The 20,041-nt window shown below is 38.1% G+C and overlaps 2 protein-coding genes across 10 annotated transcripts in view; both read right to left on the reverse strand.

Moving 5' to 3' along the window:
- The window catches only part of LOC125776627 (uncharacterized), a 518,523-nt gene that overhangs the window by 372,399 nt on the left and 126,083 nt on the right, over positions 1 to 20,041 (reverse strand). The gene's annotated exons all lie outside the window — the stretch shown is intronic.
- LOC115066219 (hemicentin-2-like) overlaps positions 1 to 20,041 on the reverse strand; it is a 469,188-nt gene that overhangs the window by 234,998 nt on the left and 214,149 nt on the right. For all 9 annotated transcript variants that reach the window (XR_007421871.1, XR_007421874.1, XR_007421873.1 and 6 more), the window contains exon 9: positions 17,853 to 18,012. Coding sequence is in view for 5 of the 9 variants with exons in the window: in XM_049449924.1 (XP_049305881.1) it covers positions 17,853 to 18,012 (160 nt within the window). In the remaining 4 variants the exon portion in view is untranslated. The remainder of the gene's footprint in view (positions 1 to 17,852; positions 18,013 to 20,041) is intronic.

Below are 20,041 nucleotides of genomic sequence, written 5' to 3' on the forward strand. Positions count from 1 at the left end.
CTGTGTGAAGCTTCCAATCACGCATTCTATATTGGTTTCCGCGGTACCTTGTGTCCCAATGACAAATGAAGCACATATTTTTTGTGTATCCTGTCTGCAAACCAGTAAGCAAGGCGATAACTTTTAAACCCGCACATATCTTCCATTGATGCTGCTGATGCTGAACTCTGTCCAAAATTAAATTCATTGCTTCGTATGTTTCCTTTGTGTTGGAGCTTATGGCGATTGGAACCGGATTTTTTGTGTTATCCACATACAGCAATACTGCTTTTAAACTATTTTTCGACGAGTCAATAAACAAGCGCCATTGCTCTGGTTTGTATTCACAGTTCATGTATTGCATAAGGCCAGGAATATTTTTACAATACGAAAAAGTATTGTCGCCATTAACCTCAAAGAAATCTAAAAGCTCCTTCTGTCTTTTGCGGTATCCATACACCTTCACATCTTTCGACAATATATTTACCGATCGAAGATGATGTGATAGGCAAATCGCTTGTCTTTGCGATAATTTCAGCTGTCGTACCATCGTATTCAACTTCGGTTGGGTTATACATTGAGAGTAGATCTGTAGGCTCGGTGGAAAATGTTGGCGAAATATATCTGCTAGTTGGACTTGGACATCTTGGTATTGGAACATTTTCTGAGTGAGATACTGGTAGCTGTGCAGATTGAACACTTTTGTAAACTGTATTTTTTTTTGTTGAGTCTTGTAAATTTGTTCTTGCCCGCGTAGCAGTTACCAGTATTATGCCCTTGTGGATCTATCCAAATCATTGGGATGTCGAACCCCATTTTTAGGCACAGTCTTTTTGACCAGTTATGCAGGTTGTTGTTGCATTGCGTGCAAATGGTATTTGGCACCCAATCTACGTCTCTTATAACGGGCAAATCGAAATATTCCTCGTAGATCCCGGAGGTTCCCGAAGAAATTTGGCGTCTACTCCGAGGGCTTGTAAATTTTCCACATACGTAGCAGAACAACGATAGGCCAATTGGACACTTATTCATTTTAATTTATTTTCTTAATATACAAGGCACTAAAACAATGTTCTTTCCGCGAAGTCAAAGTCAAATTAACTACTGCAATCTATGCTTAAATTTTGACTCTTAGGCAAGCATTTAACGTTTCTTTCAAACGTTACTTGTTGTTATTTCTTATCAGTGCAGTGGTTAAAAGCTTGACTCGTTGCTTGCTGATTTGTGTTGGACATTGATAGATGAGTCTTATTAAATTAAATTTAAATATTGTGTACAAATTTATGATACTTATTGATAACACTTATAAGATACAAAAAAAAAAATAAAACAGCACACAAATATAGTTAGTGTAGCTTTTTTAAAAATTTTGTTAAGTTTTTTTCTAATGGTTAGTTTGCTCAGAACGTTGTCTTTGCTTAAGTTTCTTACTATTACAAGATGTCACTTAATGTATAAGTATCAAAGGGTAAATTTAAATATTGACGAAACGGGAGGAAAAAACATTAAAAAAATGGATTAAATTTCAGTTTTTTCGACATATTGGCTATAAGGACACAAAAAACATTGATTTTGGGGTTCACAGTCATCTAAGAACTTAAAGACGGACTTATTCTGAGAAGCTTTGCCAAAGAAAGTTTACCAAAAAAGTCAACATTAAAAAAGTTAGAGACCGAAAAAAATTATGCCTTTCTCTTACAATGGGCCACTTTGATGAAAAACTTCAACAAAAATATTTGTATGAAACCATGATTGTAACTCAAAAAAGTAATGATGCAGTTCGATTCGTAGGACCCGAAATAGGGGGAAACCTTCGAATTTGGTCTTGTCTTTTTTTTTTTGAAAAAAGCTATCACAGTGTTATTATTACTATTTAAAAAAAAATCGAGTTTTTATTGTATCGCGTTTAGTTTAGGTTTGGTTCACATCGTCATCAATGTTAAAATTGTCATTAATTTCAAAATTTCCATCAACGGCTAAAACTACAAATAATTTAAACTAACCATTGGTATATTTATGGAATTCTAAACATATGTATTTCTTAGTAACCTTATGTATCTGCGTCATTACCTTCATTTTGTTCTTCTTTAGTATATAGCAAAACCGTTGACTTTGATTGATTTCTTGAGCATTTTTATTTAGAAAATTTCGCACGAATATCATATTAATCGCATTGTAGACTCATGGCAGAGAACGTGTATTATAGAGAAGGTCCAACCACGGACAAGCGTGTGAACTGTCAGAAGCCACGATTTTTCTATTAGTGGATTTCACCACTTTTGGCGCGGCAGGAGAAATTTTAACAGAAATGAATAAACAGAGCTGAGAATTCAATGAAAATTATGCTCAGAAATATACATTGCTTTTACAGACGCCGTTGGCCTTTTGGATTATATTTTTATACGTTTACATGCTATCATACCAATTGATATGAATATAATTTTGCGAATTTTTGTGAATTCATGCCAAATTGATAAATTTTTTTTATTTAATTATGCAATTCTCAAAGTAATATTTGTTAATAATTTGCAAATAAACGCAACTTTTTAAATATTTCTTATCTTTGATAATTTAACATAATTTCATACACATGTACATATGCTATAAATTAGGGTGTTTCAAAAAATTTTTTTGAATTTTTTTTTCAACTCTTAACCCCTCAAATTGATTGACAAACAAAAAATCCTCCCTCAAGCCAGGCGCTGTAGCTTAACTCTAAGGGGCCGTATTTTTTAGGTTCCCATACATTTTACATAGGAATTTTCGTTTTTTCATTCAAACTAAAATTTCACCAAGTAATTTAAATTTTCAAATATAACTATCACATATTCAGAAAGTTCACTTTTCAACTTTAAAAATTTCTGCGTAAAGTTGGGTAGTAAAATAAAAGAACTGGAGAACACGATGGCAGGCCAAAGACACATAAACCAGGGCATGCGCGACCTGGTAAGCAACATAGTGGCGCTACATGCTCAGGCTGAGAAAGACGGAAAAAACCTACCCAAAAGGATTATGGTAGGGAAAGCATCCCAAGTTTCCCCAATGGGTAAGGAGGTAAATACCCCGAAAAGACTGCGTGAAACAAGAGGCTTTTTACCTCCCACAAAAAAGCCGAAAAATTTAAACAAAATGGAGCAACCCACCTACAACGAAGCAGCGAAATTAATGCAAGCCAATACAACGGTTAGACCCAACGCAAGCGAAGCTTAGGTGGACGTCGTTAAGAAGCGAAGACCACTCGAACAAAAAATTAGATTGAGGCCAGACGCTATCATACTTACAAAAAAGGATGGTGCATCATACGCCGATATTCTCCGGAAAATAAAATGCGACAGTGGCTTAGAGAAATTGGGCTCAAGCGTAACGCACATAAGAAAAACGCTGAAAGGAGACCTGCTATTACAGCTGAAAAACCAAGCGGATAAATGAGCCGAAGCATTCCAAAGTGCGTTAGAAGGAGTGGTCGGGGAAATGGCTGTGATACAGCCAAAAACCCACAACGTCATGATTATGTGTAAGTATTTGGACGAAATAACTTCTCCAAAAGAGATTTGCGTAGCTTTGCAAAAACGAGTGGGGAATAGAAAATCTGCTAAAAATAAACACTAAAAGCATACGAAAGACCCGAAGCGGAATACAAATAGCTATCTTATGCCTGCGCGCCCAGGACGCCAAGACTGCGCTCAAGGTAGGCAAAATAAAAATCGGGTGGTCTGTATGTCGCCTCCGGGAATACTCCCCTATTCCTCGTTGCTTCAGGTGTTTCCATCTGGGGCACATGGCGCACAAATGTTGCAACCCTGTGGACAGGCCGCCTCTATGTACACGATGTGGAGCCGGTGGACATGTAGCAAAGTCATGTACTAACGGTCCAAACTGCATGCTTTGCAAAGGAGCACACTCAGTACTACGTGCCCCAAATATCTAGAGATGACGAAATCGTTAGGGAAATGAGGATAATACAATTAAATTTTAACCATTGCGCAGCAGCACAAGAGGTACTAAAACAGACAATAGTTGAAAAAAATACTCCCAGCGTTCGGAGAGCACCTGGACTACAGACATATCTGGAAAGGCTGCAATATGGTTTTGTAAAGGACAGCCATTTATGTCTTGTTCCGGAAGGCATTACTTTTTCACATGGGCAAATATACGAGGCATATACTTTGTTAGCTTCTCCCAGTGCCTCAATTAAGGATTTTGAAGACTTCCTCCTGGAACTTGCTCTAGAAACTAGAGGAAAATCCCAAATTATAATCGCAGGCGATTTTAATGCGTGGTCGACCGCTTGGGGTAGTAGGCGCACAAACCACCGGGGGCGTCTACTACTTGAATTCCTCGGCCAAACGAATCTTACGATCCTGAATAGCGGAACGCAAAATACATTTCCAAAAGAAAACAAAGGCTCCATAATCGATCTCATATTCGCCAACGACGCTCTTAGTAGGCACATTAAGTGGGCGGTGTCGGACATATTTACATATAGTGACCACATGCCTATTATTGTCGAAATCTCATATGCCGGAGGGACGGAACGCCGCAGCAGAAGCACATGCCAAAAACGAACTTGGAAACAAAAAGACTTTGATGCCGAACTTTTTTTAGATGGCCTGGAGTTCAGAAAATATACAAGGCGGAGACGCCATGCACTTGGTATCCGCAGTGCGAAAAAAATTGTCCACAGCTTGCAACGCAACCATGTGTAAGACAGCACACCACAACAACCGAAGACCAGTGTATTGTTGGAATGAAGAAATAGCGGGGTCAGAAAACTCTGAAACTTAGCCAGATGTCGCCTACAACAGAATCAGAGTGAAGAGAATGAAAGCAGTCTTAGGAATATATTTCAAAGTCAAAAGAAGCTTCTGAGGTCAGCCATTGGTCGCAGTAAAAATAAGTGTTTTGAAAAACTCTGTGAGGAAGCAAACGAAGACCCCTGGGGAACAGCATATAAAATATGTTTGTCAAAATTCAAAAACAAGGCACTACAACCCAAAAGTGCATTCTTCATGAGAAATGTCGTCGAAACTTTGTTTCCAAAACTCCGCAGTATTTCTTATGCTAAGCCTCGAACCGAAGTCATAGCCACCACTGCTAGTTAGTGAAGAAGAAATATTGGCGATAGCCGGAAAAATTAAAAGCAGCAAAGCGCTGGATTATATGGCATTCCAAACAGAGCCTTAAAGAAGCCATGATTCTGATACCTAAATTATTCGTAAAAATGTACAATGCGTGCTTAAAAGAAGGAACATTTCTCGACCCATGGAAAGTCCAGCGTTTCGTTCTACTCCCTAAACCAAAAAAGCCTCCGGAGGAACCATCTTCATATCGAACTCTGTTAGTTAAAAACCGCTTGGAGATAGCAATCAGAAAGCCCGCGGATTATCAGAAAGACAATACGGCTTTATGAAAAAGAGGTCCAACATTGACGCCCTATACGATGTCGTTGACACCGCGAATTGCGCAGTAAGTGGCAAGCGATGGAAAGGCGGAACAAAAAAATATTGTGAGCTGGTCACCCTGGATGTGAAGAATGCCTTTAACTCGGCAAAGTGGGCAAACATAATCAAAGCTCTGTATAACATAAGCACTCTTCAATATCTGATGGAAAATTTCATTGGTTATTTCGAAAACAGGCGACTGTTATTCCATACAGATGAAGGTCTCAAGAGCTACTCTATCTCGAGTGGAGTACCGCAAGGCTAAGGAGACACCAACCTAAAGTTATTAAATTAGTTGCATACGCGGACGACCCTATTGTGGTATTAGTTGCTAAACATCTCGATGACCTCCCGAGCCAATGTAACGAGTGCATAAACGGTCTGCGCCAATGGTTCTCCTCAATGAGTTTAGAACTGGCGGAGCAACAGACTGAATTCTTGCTCATAAGCACAAAAAAAGTGGGGGAAAGTATATCTCTTACCACAGGGGAGTGCCAGATTCATTCACAGCCACACTTAAAATATTTGGGAGTAATAGTAGACTCAAGGCTCAAATTTAAGGATCACCTAGAGTACACTGCAGGTAAAGCGAATAAAATCCTGAATGCCTTATCAAGAATGATGGCAAATAAAAGCTACGTGCGTTCCAACCGGCGTTTTTTACTCGCAAAGGTTATGAGATCGGTTATGTTATATGCGGCTGCAATATGTATCCATTCGCTAGGCATCAAAGCATATGCCAGACAAATAAACACAGTGCACAGGCTGTCGGCACTAAGAGTTATCAGTGGTTGCCGAACAATTTTAAGTGATGCTGCTGAAGTAATAGCCAGTATGATGCCCATTGACATCCAGGGTGACGAATACGAACGAGTTTACAAATTACCAGAGCCATCTATAGGAGCCAAAAGAGAAGAGAGAGTGAAAAGCTTAATGATATGGCAGCAGCGGTGGCAAACCTCACTTAAAGAACGGTGGACCTACAGACTAATACCGGACATACATTCCTGGATCGACTGACGATATGGGGACCTAGATTTCCACCTAACCCAAATACTAAGTGGGCATGGGTGCTTTAGAAGCTACCTGTACAGATTCCAGCACGACATTAGTCCGAATTGTCCGACGTGTTTAGAGTGCTTAGAAGACTCCGGGCATGTGTTCTTTTATTGCCCTCGCTTTTTTAGTACAAGGGAAAAACTTAAAACGACACTCGGTGGTAGTTTTACGGTGGAAAATTTAACGACACTTATGTGCCAGTCCACTGAGAACTGGAATGCTGTCAGCGAAGCGGCAGTGTCAATCATGACAAAACTTAGACATATAGAGCATAATAGGCGTCCGTCAGTCCATGCCATAGAGGAGACTTAATTGTCTTATCACTCCCAGGAAGTAATACCTAATCAGGTGGTTCCGTGGGAGAGTCTGGAGTTGGGTGTAGGTTAGATTTAACAGATTAAAGTTCCGCTCTTCGGCTTTTGATGCTTCCTCTTACATATCTGTACGAGTATACACATGGAAATATGTCGCGCGCAAAAACTACAAATATTGTTCTACAAAAACAACAACCGTCTAAAACATCATCAGACATACTTACATATATGCGTACACATGTAAATATGTTGGTATTTTTTTTTTTTTTTTTTTTATTTTGTTTATACATTGCAACTAGTTCAAATAAAAGAAAGGACTAACAAGCAACTTGAATATGACTTAAACATATAATTACAAAATCACAAAACTACTATGAGAGTATTGGTTAATTTAAAAGATCGCTGGGTTTGAGGCGTTTGAGTCGTCTTGGTGGACCATCTCCAGAAGTTAACTTAGCTACTTCTTCGTTACAATGCTGTAGCAATCTTGCACTATGTGCTGTTGCAATTATTAATATTTCTGCGTTAACCGAGTTTACGCCTAGATCACGCTCTATATCAGCACATCTACAATACCAAGGCGCTTGGACAATTAGTCTTAGTACTTTGTTTTGGAATTGTTGGATGACTTTCTTATTGTTTGCGTTAGTACATCCCCAGAGTTGTGCACCATAGCTCCATATCGGTCGGAGTATTTGTTTATAGATAAGTAACTTATTTTCGATGGATAACACTGATTTGTTACCGATTAACCAATTGTAATTTTTGAGTCGCATGTCCAGCTCTTTACGTTTGTTTTTTACGTGAACTTTCCACCGTAGCTTAGTGTCAAGCGTCATTCCTAAGTATTTTGCGGAATTAAAGTACGGTATTCGAGCACCGTCTATGAAAATTGGTAAGTACTGTATCTTGTTGTATGTGAAAACAATGTGTACAGACTTAGCTTCATTTAGCTTTATCTGCCATTTCTTTGCCCATTGTACGACTTTATTTACAGCTTTTTGGAGATTTTTAGTGGACTCGTGTTCACTACTACCAACAGCAAGCAACGCGGTATCATCTGCAAATGTGGCTGTTGTATAATTACAGTCTATTGGCAGGTCGTGCGTGAATATAATATAAAGAAGAGGACCCAACACACTACCTTGTGGAACTCCAGCTTTTATGTCCCTAAGATCAGAATATTTGTCACCTTGTTTAACGCGAAAGTAGCGATCAGATAAATACGATTTTATGATGTCATAATACTGTTTCGGTAAAATTAGTTTCAGTTTCGAAAGCAGTCCTTTGTGACAAACTTTATCGAACGCTTTTGCAACATCCAAAAATACGGCAGAACAGAATTTTTTTTCCTCAAAGACTTTCTCAATAATGTGTGTTATCCTGTGGATTTGATCAATCGTAGAATGGTTGGCTCGAAACCCAAATTGGTGCGCTGGAATTATGCTTTTCCGTTCAATGATTTTATTGATACGTTTTATGAGAATTTTCTCAAATATCTTCGATATTATCGGTAGAAGTGATATGGGCCTGTAAGAAGATACATCATATCCTGGTTTTCCTGGCTTTGGAATCATGATAATTTCAGCAACTTTCCAATAAGTTGGCACGTATTTAAGATGAAAAGCTGCGTTAATAATGTTGGTAATTTTTACTATACTTATTTGAGGAAGCTGTTTTAGGACCTCGGCAGTAATCAGGTCGTAACCTGGGGATTTTTTGTTTTTAAGATTTTTGATTTCCTCACTTAGCTCACTACTTGTGCAACATGGGATTTTTTCGTTTTCTTGACTGGAAGCAGTAGGATAATCAACGTGTGTTTCATATGGGGAGAATATTTTGGCTAAATAATCCGAAAATACTTCGGCTTTTTTTGAATCGTCTCTGGCCCAGCTATCAGCACTTATTTTAATGGGACATACTTGAGTTTCTGGTGCTTGTAGTCTTTTACAGCTTTTCCAAAGAGAGTACTCAGAATTTTTTCTATTGCTTAGGGAACGAAGATATTTTGTGAAACTTTCATTTTTAAACCTCTTAATTTTCCGATTAAGATCTTTACAGACTTTATTTAAAATAGATTTATCAGCTGGGCAACGAGTTCGATGCCACTTACGTCGTAGCTTTCTCTTTAATTTAATTGTTTCCCTTATATCATTAGGATATTGAGAGTTTATTGCCATTTTCTTTAATTCCGGTGTACTTTTCCAAGCTGCGTGTTGTATACTTGTTGTAAAGTGAAAAATTTCAGATTCCAACTGGTCTATATTTAATATAGAGTCATATTTACTTTCGTAACATTCCATCATTGTTCTAAAATATTCCCAATCTGTACGTTTATTATACAAGGCCGCTGCTTTGTCTTTAAAGATGACCGTTTCACTATAGTTCAAATAGATTGGGGAATGATCCGAGTTAAGATCATAACCCTGATTGATCGACAAATAGTTCCGGGATATTTTGCCAACAATGAAAAAATCTATCAGGTCTGGAATCTTTTGATTGTCTGATGGCCAATATGATGGTAAGTTCGTCGAGAATGCGTAACTTCCGGTTGACTGCAGTGCTTTATAGAGCTCTCTCCCCTTTGTAGTCGTAAGCCTTGAGCCCCAGTGCGTGTTCTTTGCGTTGAAATCTCCACCCATTATGAATATATACCTGTGTCTGTTTATTAAGTGTTGGTACTCTTCAAATTGGATTTGATGCCTTGGAGGACTGTACACAGAGGTAAGTGAGAGTGGACTTTTAACTCCGTAAATAGTCACTGTTGTAGCCTGAAACTTATCAGATGAAAGTTTTTCTTCCTCAAAATGTTTGATCGTACTTTTGATTAGTATTGCGCTTCCGCCACGGGCGCAATTGCTAGGATGAATTGTGTGGTAAGTTTCGTAGTTTTTAATTTTAAAATAGGTTTGTGACGTAAAATGTGTCTCCGATACCATACATACGTCAACATTTTCTGAGTTCAGTACAATTTCGATTTCATTCTTATGTTTGATTAATCCATTTGAGTTCCATAAAAGAATTTTTATAGACTTAGACATCTTTGGTATTAAAAAGATATTTTTCAAGCTTGCTTAAGCGATTTTGTAATGAAGTGTTGAATTCCTCTTGTTTATTAAGTTTCTGTAAGATCTGTGATAGAATGCTGCTATTGGATATCTTATCATTATTATTTGTTTTTAGAACATGAGCAAAAGTAAATTTGTTTGATGTTTCAGCTGTAGTTTTTTGATCTTCTTGCTGTTGATGTTCATTGTTTTTTGTTCTAAAGTCTACAGGACCTTCTACTTTTTGGGCTAGACCATCATCTTTTTTGTGGCCAATTGTGTTAGCTCGTATTTTCTGTAATTCTTTGGCAACAAGGCACCCTCGATAGTTGGCTGGATGTGCTTCCCCACAGTTACAGCATTTAGGCTGTTGGTTTTCTGGTTTCGAACACTCAGATGTTTTATGCTTACCGGCACACTTAACGCATCTTGGTTGTTTGCCACAATAGTTTTGTGTGTGGCCAAATGACTGGCAATGTTTGCATTGTGGTATCATCTTCGGGAGTTTTACCGGTTCAATAGAAACAATTGAATTTAGTATTGTTTTAGTTTCGTAAATCTTTTTTATGTTCTCCATGGGATCGAATGTTACCAAAAACATGTCAAGGGGAGTTTTAGTTTTCCATTGGAGACGGTTGACAGCACTCAGTGCATTTAATCCTTGCTCTTTTAAGTCATCAATAATCGATTTTGGATCATAAGAATTGTGCAAATTTTTTACAATAACTCTAATTGGCCGCGTTTGCTTATTCTCAAAGCTATACCAAGATATATTTCTACACGAAAGTGCTTTCGATATGCATCTATAGTCCTCTACGGAGAAAGTATTTACTTTATATATTCCATTATTCAGAAGTTTAATAGTAAAATTGTTTTTTGCTTCTGATTTAGCAATAGCATATAGTTGCTGATAATTATTGCCGTTGGCATCTCCAGACACCATAATTGGTGGAGGCCGCGTACTATTTTTTGGGGCAAGCGGGTTTGATATGGCGTTATTCTCTTTTTCCTGAAGATCAGGAGAATACTCTGCTTTTCGTTTTTTAGCCGGTCTTTTTTTTAGAATCCATTCCGTTTCTCTAGCTAGTTCTTCCTCATCCGTTGAGAATTCGACTTTATTTTCCAAATTCTGGATTTTCTTCACATCAGCGGACTTAAGCTTTATATTTTCGGCTTTTAAAGTATTTACTTCGATTGAGAGTTTTTTACACATTTCTTCCATTTTTTCTAGCTTCTTTGTAAGTTCTTCTATTGTGACATCTTTTTTGGCAGTTTTACTCAATTTACCCCCTCCTGGAGGTGGTGTCTTGATAATTGGCATAATTGGTTATTTGCTTATAATTATATTCATATAAACAATTAAAGATATAAATATAAAATAAAAAATAAACAATACTTGGCAACCCTATAACTTCGTTGCCTTAGGTATAATTGTTGAACAAAATTTTTGGTATACTTTTAGGCTAAGGTAATATAAGAATTTTTTGTGGCGCCAAAAAAAAAGTCTCCCAAACAGCTGATGGTTTTCTCCTCTGTGTCCAATGAAAAGTGATATGGACGAAATGACAAACCTTCAAATCCAGATTAGTCAGTGATTGTAGGTCGCTGGTTCTGCACCCCAATACACCCGAATGCCGCGCCTTGCACTCTCCGGATTGACGAGCAGATTTTGTCAATTTTCCATCCCCTCTCACCAAAAACAATTAACCCTTCCTAGCACTCACAACTATTCACTCTCTCAACAAGCAGAGTTGCCAGATCAAATATGTTGGTATGACATTCCCATGAAAACAATGCACACACAACATACATACTTACATATATGCGTTCACATGTAAATATGTCACCCGCAAAAATTACAAATAATATTCTACAAAAACAACAATCGTCTAAATGGCATCAGAAATCAAAATGGTCGACTTCAAAATTTATAGTACAATACACAACAAAAAAATTTTCATTCATGAACGCAAACTTACTTTCAAAAAGCATATTCGATTCATTCGTAAAAGCAGACGCCACAACATAGTTTATTAAATTATATTTTTATTTTTAACTACAAGTATCTGTATCTTTGATTGTAGCACATAACCGGGATTTACTATATTTGTCAAGGAATGTGAAAAATATTTTTATGCGGCTCGCAAAAATTTGCCGATATGTATGCAAGCTCACACACAAACATACATATTTACGTTGGTTTGTAGGCGAAGCTGTTACAGCGGCAAGGGAAGCGGTGACAATCGGCGAACATTTGTTTATTTTTTTCGGCACAGCTTGGATATTCTACCGACAACACAATGTTGTGACGCTTTTGTCGTCACATCAGTCCTTCCACTCATTGACCATTGGTTTTCCGTGACAACGGAGTTTTTGTATGAAACAATGGGTATATATATTTACATACGAAGTTGTGTGTATGCGAATGATTCTTTCAAATTTGTTTACGTGCACACAAAATTACATACATACATATTGGCTAAATGAGTTTCCCGCCCTTACGCGCCACTACACCACACAACACACCACTCACAAGCAACACTGGCCCATACACCACAGCTGAAGACAGCAGTTTCCCCACACACCACACATCCATTGGAATCAGCAGAAAATACCACACACACGCAGCTACCAAACCACCACAAATGGCTAGCTTGGGCTACTGTGGGGGTCAGCAGGTGGCGGATAGTTGAACGGCCTCCAGATATGAAGGTTAGCTGCGAATATTCAATAAGCAGTCCCCAACCAAAGCAGCAGAGGTGGAGGGTGTAGCCAAAAAAGCTACATCTGCCCGACGAAGTCTCTGTGACACCGCCCATAACTAAGTGTCAAACCAACAAAATTCCCGGAAGCGTCTGTCTCTATGTTAGGAGCGGCTGGAAAAAATCATCTTCCAGTAGGTATAAAATGGTACGGGTAAGCGGTAAGCGGCTGGAAAAAATCATCTTCCAGTAGGTATAAAATGGTACGGGTAGGATCCCGGAATAAATAAAAACATGTCTGCGAGTACGAAAAATATTCAAGTTACGGTGCAGGGTGTAAAAAGCCCAGTGCCGGCGGTTGTAGGGGGTGAGCAAACAGGCTCCCGGCCGTCGATATCCAATGACTGCAATGATAGCGTGATAGTAGACGCCTTTAAGCGAGGGTCAAAGTTAGCTCGAACACCTGAAAAGGTTATTTCCATGGAAAGGCCTGTACGGGCAAGATCGTCGCCGCCCTCGCTACAAATAGGTTGCACGCCTCCAGTCAAAACTGTGCAAACGGGCAGGGATTACATGGCAGAGCTAGGCGACAGCATCAAGAAACTCATAAGTTTGATGCATCCACCGGAACGTTCCATAAATAATGACATGCGAGAGCTTTTAAGTGCCATTTCGAGGCTGCATACACGTGCACAAAAGTAAAATGCAAGCTCTAGAAAAACAGATCGAGCAACTAACCTTGCTAAAAATGTGACAGAAGCAACACCCAAAAGAATGCGCGAAGAAAAGAATGCCAATCGGAAAACACCACCCAAAAAGAGCAAGACATCCGATCAGGTGGAGATGGTGAAAAACGGAATGGAAGGCAAAATAAATGAAAAAATAAAAGAAGCGCCAAAGAATGGAGGCTGGATGACAGTCAAAAACAAAGGGAGGAAAGTCATCAAAGAGTAAAGGAAAGTTATTCGCAGGCCCCCTCCGAAACCGGATGCGCTGGTGATTACGAAAACTGGGGACATGTCCTATAGTGAGATACTACAAGCTGTTAAAAAAGAGGAAACTCTCCAAAATTTGGGCGAGAACGTATCGCGTATCAAAAAAACAGCAAAAGGAGAGATTCTGTTGGAGCTAGCGAGAGTTCAAAAAGGAAGCAGCAATGGATACAAGGAAGATATTTGTAAAGTTCTAAGCAACAAGGTGGAAATTATAGTTTTAACGCAGGAGAAAATAATAGAAATTCGAGACCTAGACGATGTGACTATAAAGGACGATGTAGTTCAAGCAATTCGATCGCAACTAAAAGAACTCAATGTAGAAAAGAGTTCAATTAGAAACATTAGAAAAGCGTATGCAGGAACACAAATAGCAGTTTTAAGCCTTCCAGAGAAAGAAGCAAGGCGTCTACTAGACGCAGGAAAAATAAAGATTGGCTGGGTTGTGTGTAGAATACGCGAAACTGTGATCCTTAAAAAATGCTATAGATGCCTCGAATATGGCCACATAGCAAGCAAGTGCACAAACCCAGAAGACAGGAGCAAATGCTGCATGAAGTGTGGAGAAAAGGGTCACTTTGCTAAGGCATGTGTGAAGGAACCGTTTTGTGTATCCTGCAAAATAAATGGAAGGTCGAATACAAACCATCAAATCGGCAGCAAAAGATGCCCAGTTTATCTAGCAGCAAGCAGCAATAGGAAATGAAAATCTTCCAAGCAAATTTAAACCACTGCGAAGCAGCGCAAGAACTGCTAAAACAAACAGTGTACGAAAATAAAATAGATGTTGCAATAATATGCGAGCAATACAAAAGTTTAAGGGCAGGAACATGGGTCTCAGATAGCACAGGTAAAGTGGCAATATGGGTCTGCGGCGATAAGGCGGTGCACGAAAGAACACTGACTAGCCAATCCTTCTATGCCAGAGCAAAAGTTTGTGGTACCCACATCTATAGTTGCTACTTGCCACCAAGTTTATCGCTAGAAGCGTACGAGAAAATTCTTGACGAACTTGTTAGAGATGCCCAAACAACAACTCCGAACCTAATTGTAGGAGACTTCAACGCCTGGGCCTTGGAATGGAGAAGCAGAAGAACTAATCAACGTGGGAATTCTTTGCTAAAAGCATTCTCGGTACTTGATGTGGTGCTGCTAAACACGGGAACCAAGAATACATTTGAAAAAAATGGATATGGTTTCATAATCGACATTGCGTTTGTGAGTAGATCCCTAGCAGGAAAGACGAAGTGGCAAATATGTGATATATACACACATAGTGACCACCAAGCGATAATGATAGACACTTGCAATATTAATAAATGCCAAAAGAGAACTGGGCGGCCAAAAATAGCTCAAAGTATGGGATGGAAAAACGAATCAATAGATGAAGACTTATTTAAGATAATGATGGACGAAAAATTAAGACGCGAATAAACAAGCAAAACTATTGACTGACCATGTTAGCAGAGCATGCGATGCTGCTATGGTAAGAAAAAAATACAACCATCGCCGAAAGCCAGTATATTGGTCGAATGGTGAAATTGCTGTTTTAAGAAGTGACTGCAACAAAATCCGGCGGAGATATCAAAGAAGTAGAGGAACTCTGGAATTTGAGCGACTGCGCGAAACGTTTAAAACAAGACGGAAAGAACTTAGAGCAGCAATCAAGAAAAGCAAAGCTGCGTGCTTTAAAGAACTCTGCAATAAAGCGGAAGAAAATCCATGGGATGGAGCGTATAAAGCGGTAATGACTAAAATTAGAGGTGACAAATGACAAATGCCGACCTGCCCTATACTACTTAAGGAGATAGTAGAGACTCTGTTTCCAAAACAACAAACGCAAACAGTAGACCTAGATAGCATAGAGCTTCCAGTTTTTCTGCCAGTGGATGACAATGAAGTCATGAAAGCTTCGGAACGTTTCGGTAACACAAAAGCACCTGGTTTGGATGGCATTCCAAATAGGGCATTAAAAACTGCCATCAAAGTCAAACCCAAATATTTTACGGAGTTATTTAAACATGTCGAATTCATCCGATTTTCTTTTTAAAAAATAAACCACCATATGCCTCGAATAATCGTCTATAAATGAAATGAAATATGATGCACCGCCAAACCGAACTCACACCCATTGGCCCGCATAAATCTGTATGTACTAAGTCTAAAACATTTTTCGAATAAACATTGCTACAGTTGGCATAGGGAACACTGTGAATTTTACTCGTACACACCGCACAAGTTAAGCAGTCAAGGATTTTCAGAATTTTAATGTTTAAACCACTCACCATATTCATTTTTGATAATTTGTTTAAATCGTTTATGTTAAGATGACCGAACTGCCTGTGCCAATTACTTGCGCATTCACTAATCGCATTAACACTATCCGCGTTTCTTTTTATGTTAGCAATATACATGCCATTTTCTAATTTAGCAGTTAAAATTGTCTTTCCCATTTTATTTTGTATCAAACACTATTTTCTTCAAATTTAATTACGTTTCCACTTTCAGCGGCTTTACCGATTGAAAAGAAATTGGAATGTAGATTTGGAACGTACCATACGTCTCTTAAATGTATTATTGTGTATTTTGTCCTCAAAACAACTGTTCCTTTCCCTTGTGCATAAATATAGTCACCTGATGCTAAAATAATTTTATGTTTATCACGAACAAGAGAACTAAAAAATTTTGCATTATTGCACATATGAGACGTTGCGCCGCTGTCGATAATTCAAACGCCGTTTAAATTTCTCTCCTTGTCAAATAGTGACCAAGCTTTGTCATCTACTAGCGCGTTGTTACCTGCGACAAAGCACTGAGAGCTTACATATATGACCTCTACGTCCGAACTTATAACACCGTATGTTGTTGTTGTTATTACTGGAAATTCGACTTGCGTTAGCTCTTCCTTTTTCCTTCATTTTCGTTCTATTATCACTATAGCTGTAGGCACTTTTGCTGTTACCGACGCTGAACTCGCTGCCCATACCTCTGCCACTGCTACTGCTGATGTTGACTCTGCTGCTTGTGCCTTTGCTGCTGCTGTTGACGCTTCTTTTATTTACAGTGTGTGGCCTTATATCATTTGCTAAGAAAACTGTTTCTCCGCTATTGCACTTTTCACCGTGCCTTTGCTCCTCTTCCAAAATCTTAGCAATGAGATTGTCCAATTTTGGCAATACGTCCCTACTTTCCATTGCCACCACAAAATTCTCCAATTCGTCAGGTAATGAACAAAGTAATAGAATGGACAAGAAATCATCTTCCATCTCTAAACTTACTTCTTTCAAGTCATCTACGATGCAGCGGAATTCCTTTAGTTGAACCGAAAATTTCTCGCTGGTTTTGAATTGGAACTGAATTAATTTTTTAAATAAATTTACTTTTCTGCATGCTGTGTCTGCCTTGTAAATAGCGCTCAACGTATCCCAAGCACTTTTAGCTGTGATGCAGTTTTTTATATCGATGAGTTCGCTTGGCTTTACGCTCAACGTTATAATCGCAAGTGCCTTCCTGTCGCACAGAAGCCAGGCTGCCTTTTCTGATTCCGCTTCTGGACACTTTTCCGTGACAGCACTCCAGAAATCCAGAGGGATGAGAAGGCTTTTCATTTGGATGCTCCAAGTGGCATAATTGTCGCCACTCAATTTTTCGACGCTAGCTATAGCATTAGCCATTTTACCGCGTTTATTGCTTTTGACGCCGGATGAGGAAATTAACCGAATTATCGTAACTTAAATATTCTTACGAACCGAAAACTTGAAACCCATATCTATCTGGGCCCATAACCTTTTTAACAGTTTTCGCGCAGAGAAAGAAAAACTCGTAACCGATATTATTAACGCATTTATTCAGACTGCCGTTTTACAATAATTGTATGATCTAATGTACTGTTTTATAGTACATAGACAAGTTATGTACATTCATATGTATAGTATAAGAGTACAGGATTGGTTTGCAGAGTTGTATTCAGAATTCAACAAGTAAGAAACATCATTAAAAAGCTTTTTTATTAAAAACGGATTCGTTCTGTTTATTTTAAAATTATTTTATTGAAAAGTTTAGGTCTTTTATCTATCGATTAAGGCAGTACGAAATCTGCCGGGTCAGCTAGTATTTCTATAAGTATTAGGTATTTGGGGGCTAAGTAAAGCACTTACCCGATCCCACCAATTTTTAACAAACATACTACGAATATTATCGGGAAAAGATAATCTCATATTTTTTCACATTTATTGTAAAAAAAAATTCTCGACTACAAATGATAGTTGAAATTAGATTGCATATTATTTTATTTTTGAAAACCTTTCATTTCACTTACATAAGATGTCTAGGTTGAAAACAGGGCTTTGTCCTTCTCCTTCAGTATTATATCCAATACATGAAAAGTTGCCACCACTTGCTTTATTAACACCTTGTAGAACCAATGAATGATTGCTTATGATAACACCTTGTGATATATTAGTTGGTAATACGTAACCCTGAAAACGGATTTTAAAATAAGAATTGGTACAGTAATAATGAAGTTTGTAATTTGAATAATAATATAAGAGTATATGCTGAAAATCTTTATATTCATAAATATAGTTTCAAATAGAGTTTAAAAGGGTAAAACTCGGTGGCTAAATGAGTCTCAGACCCCCCTCACAATAGTACACTTCCACACCACATTATCATTCCACACCACATCATCATCACATTCCACATCACACGCATACAATACCAACATCACGAATTTAACACACATGAGGACGGGCAAGGCACTAGCATCTTTTTGGTTTACGATACGATAGACAGCAGATGTGCTCCGTGCTCCATTTTTAATTTTCGTTCCGCATTTATTTTATTATTACAGGGTGGGCCCAAATAACTGTCGCACTTTATTTTTTGTAGAAAAAGTTTATTTTTTGATATTTTGAGCAATTAAACAATTTTATTTATTATAAAGACTGTTGGCTTACATTAGGACTGCTTAAGTTCAAATCGTTCACCTTTGATTTTTTTTACCAGCTTCAAACGTTTCTGAAAACTATTGCAGGCGGCATGCACCACTTCATCTGGAATTTCGTCCCAAATTTTGATTAAAAGACGCTTGAATTGATCCAATCTTATGTTTTTCAAATTTTTTTATTTGTCAAGCATGTATCCCCATATACTGAAATCCAATGGATTCAGATCCGGAGAAGATGGAGCCCATTTGTTTAAATGAGTTAAGCATCCCCCCACTTTAACCGGAAAAACTAGTACACACTAGTACTTGACGACTCCACACTCGCACACAAGACAACTCACCACACTTGTAAATCCACCCACTCAGCATAAAGGATGGTCTCCTGAGCAGATTCAAAACATTCGTGCCAGCAATTCGTCACATACAGTTCGCACATCTACATTCGTTCTTGGAACATTCGCATATACGCTGCGCCGCGATAGCACCTCACGCTCCTCTTCGGGTATCCAATCCATTAAACCTGTGCGCGTTAATTCGAGTCGTCCACGATACCTCAAGTCTCCATCAGCAGCCACCGGGCTGTATTCGTTATATATACCATAAATTAATTGTTAAATAATTTGTTATAAAAAAAATAAATTCTAATATCATCTATCTGAGATTCACCGCATTTTCACTCACATAAGTAAATAGAATATAACGCGAGTGTAAGTGACTGAAGGGTGTGCCTCCCACTAAGCTGGGCACCCAATTAAACATGGTCCTTCGAGCCTTACAGAAAGGCACTATTGGTTTACACAAAACTTCATAAAAAAAATAAACATTTTGACATACATACATATATGGTGCGCTGAAAGAAATTAAACATTCAGATACATAAATATAAGGAAGAAAAGTTCAGTGTCACGCAAATATACATACATATACAACTTAAAAAGAGGTGACAAAAAGTGATTAATGTGAAAACACAAATAAATAAAAACATAAAGTGCAGTGACCCAAACAGCCCATATACAAGTACATACTTTCGTACATACGTAAAAAAGTGCACTGACACAAAATGTAGAAGCTAACAAAATATAATAAACAATTTCAACAAACAAAAAACAATAAAAATCACAAAAGACAAAGACAATCGGGCGCGAAAACTTATAGAAAAACATAAATAAAAACAAAGTAAAACAAATAAATCGGGCGCGAAATCTAAAAATGCCTAAACATTAAAACAACGAAAAAACACAAAAACGCATCAAACGAGCGCGCACATTACAACAAATATACATACACAAACCAAACAACGGCAGAAGGAGGTAGTCAGCTGGAGCAAAAAAAGAGAAACAAAACGCTCAAGAAACCAGGCAGCTGAAAGACTGTAGAAGAGGAGGAATAAAGGAATTGGCGATAAAGCCCTTACATACATTTACACTTACATATTATCCCCCAAAAAACCCTTGTGGGAAGATAAAGTGAGTTGTATCGTTTCCATTTACTTGTTATTGTATATTTTGCACGTATGTATGTATGCCTAAAGTTACAGTTTTATATATGTAATCATATAT

The sequence above is a fragment of the Bactrocera dorsalis genome, chromosome 2 (genome assembly GCF_023373825.1).
Source record: "Bactrocera dorsalis isolate Fly_Bdor chromosome 2, ASM2337382v1, whole genome shotgun sequence".
Taxonomy (NCBI): domain Eukaryota; kingdom Metazoa; phylum Arthropoda; class Insecta; order Diptera; family Tephritidae; genus Bactrocera; species Bactrocera dorsalis.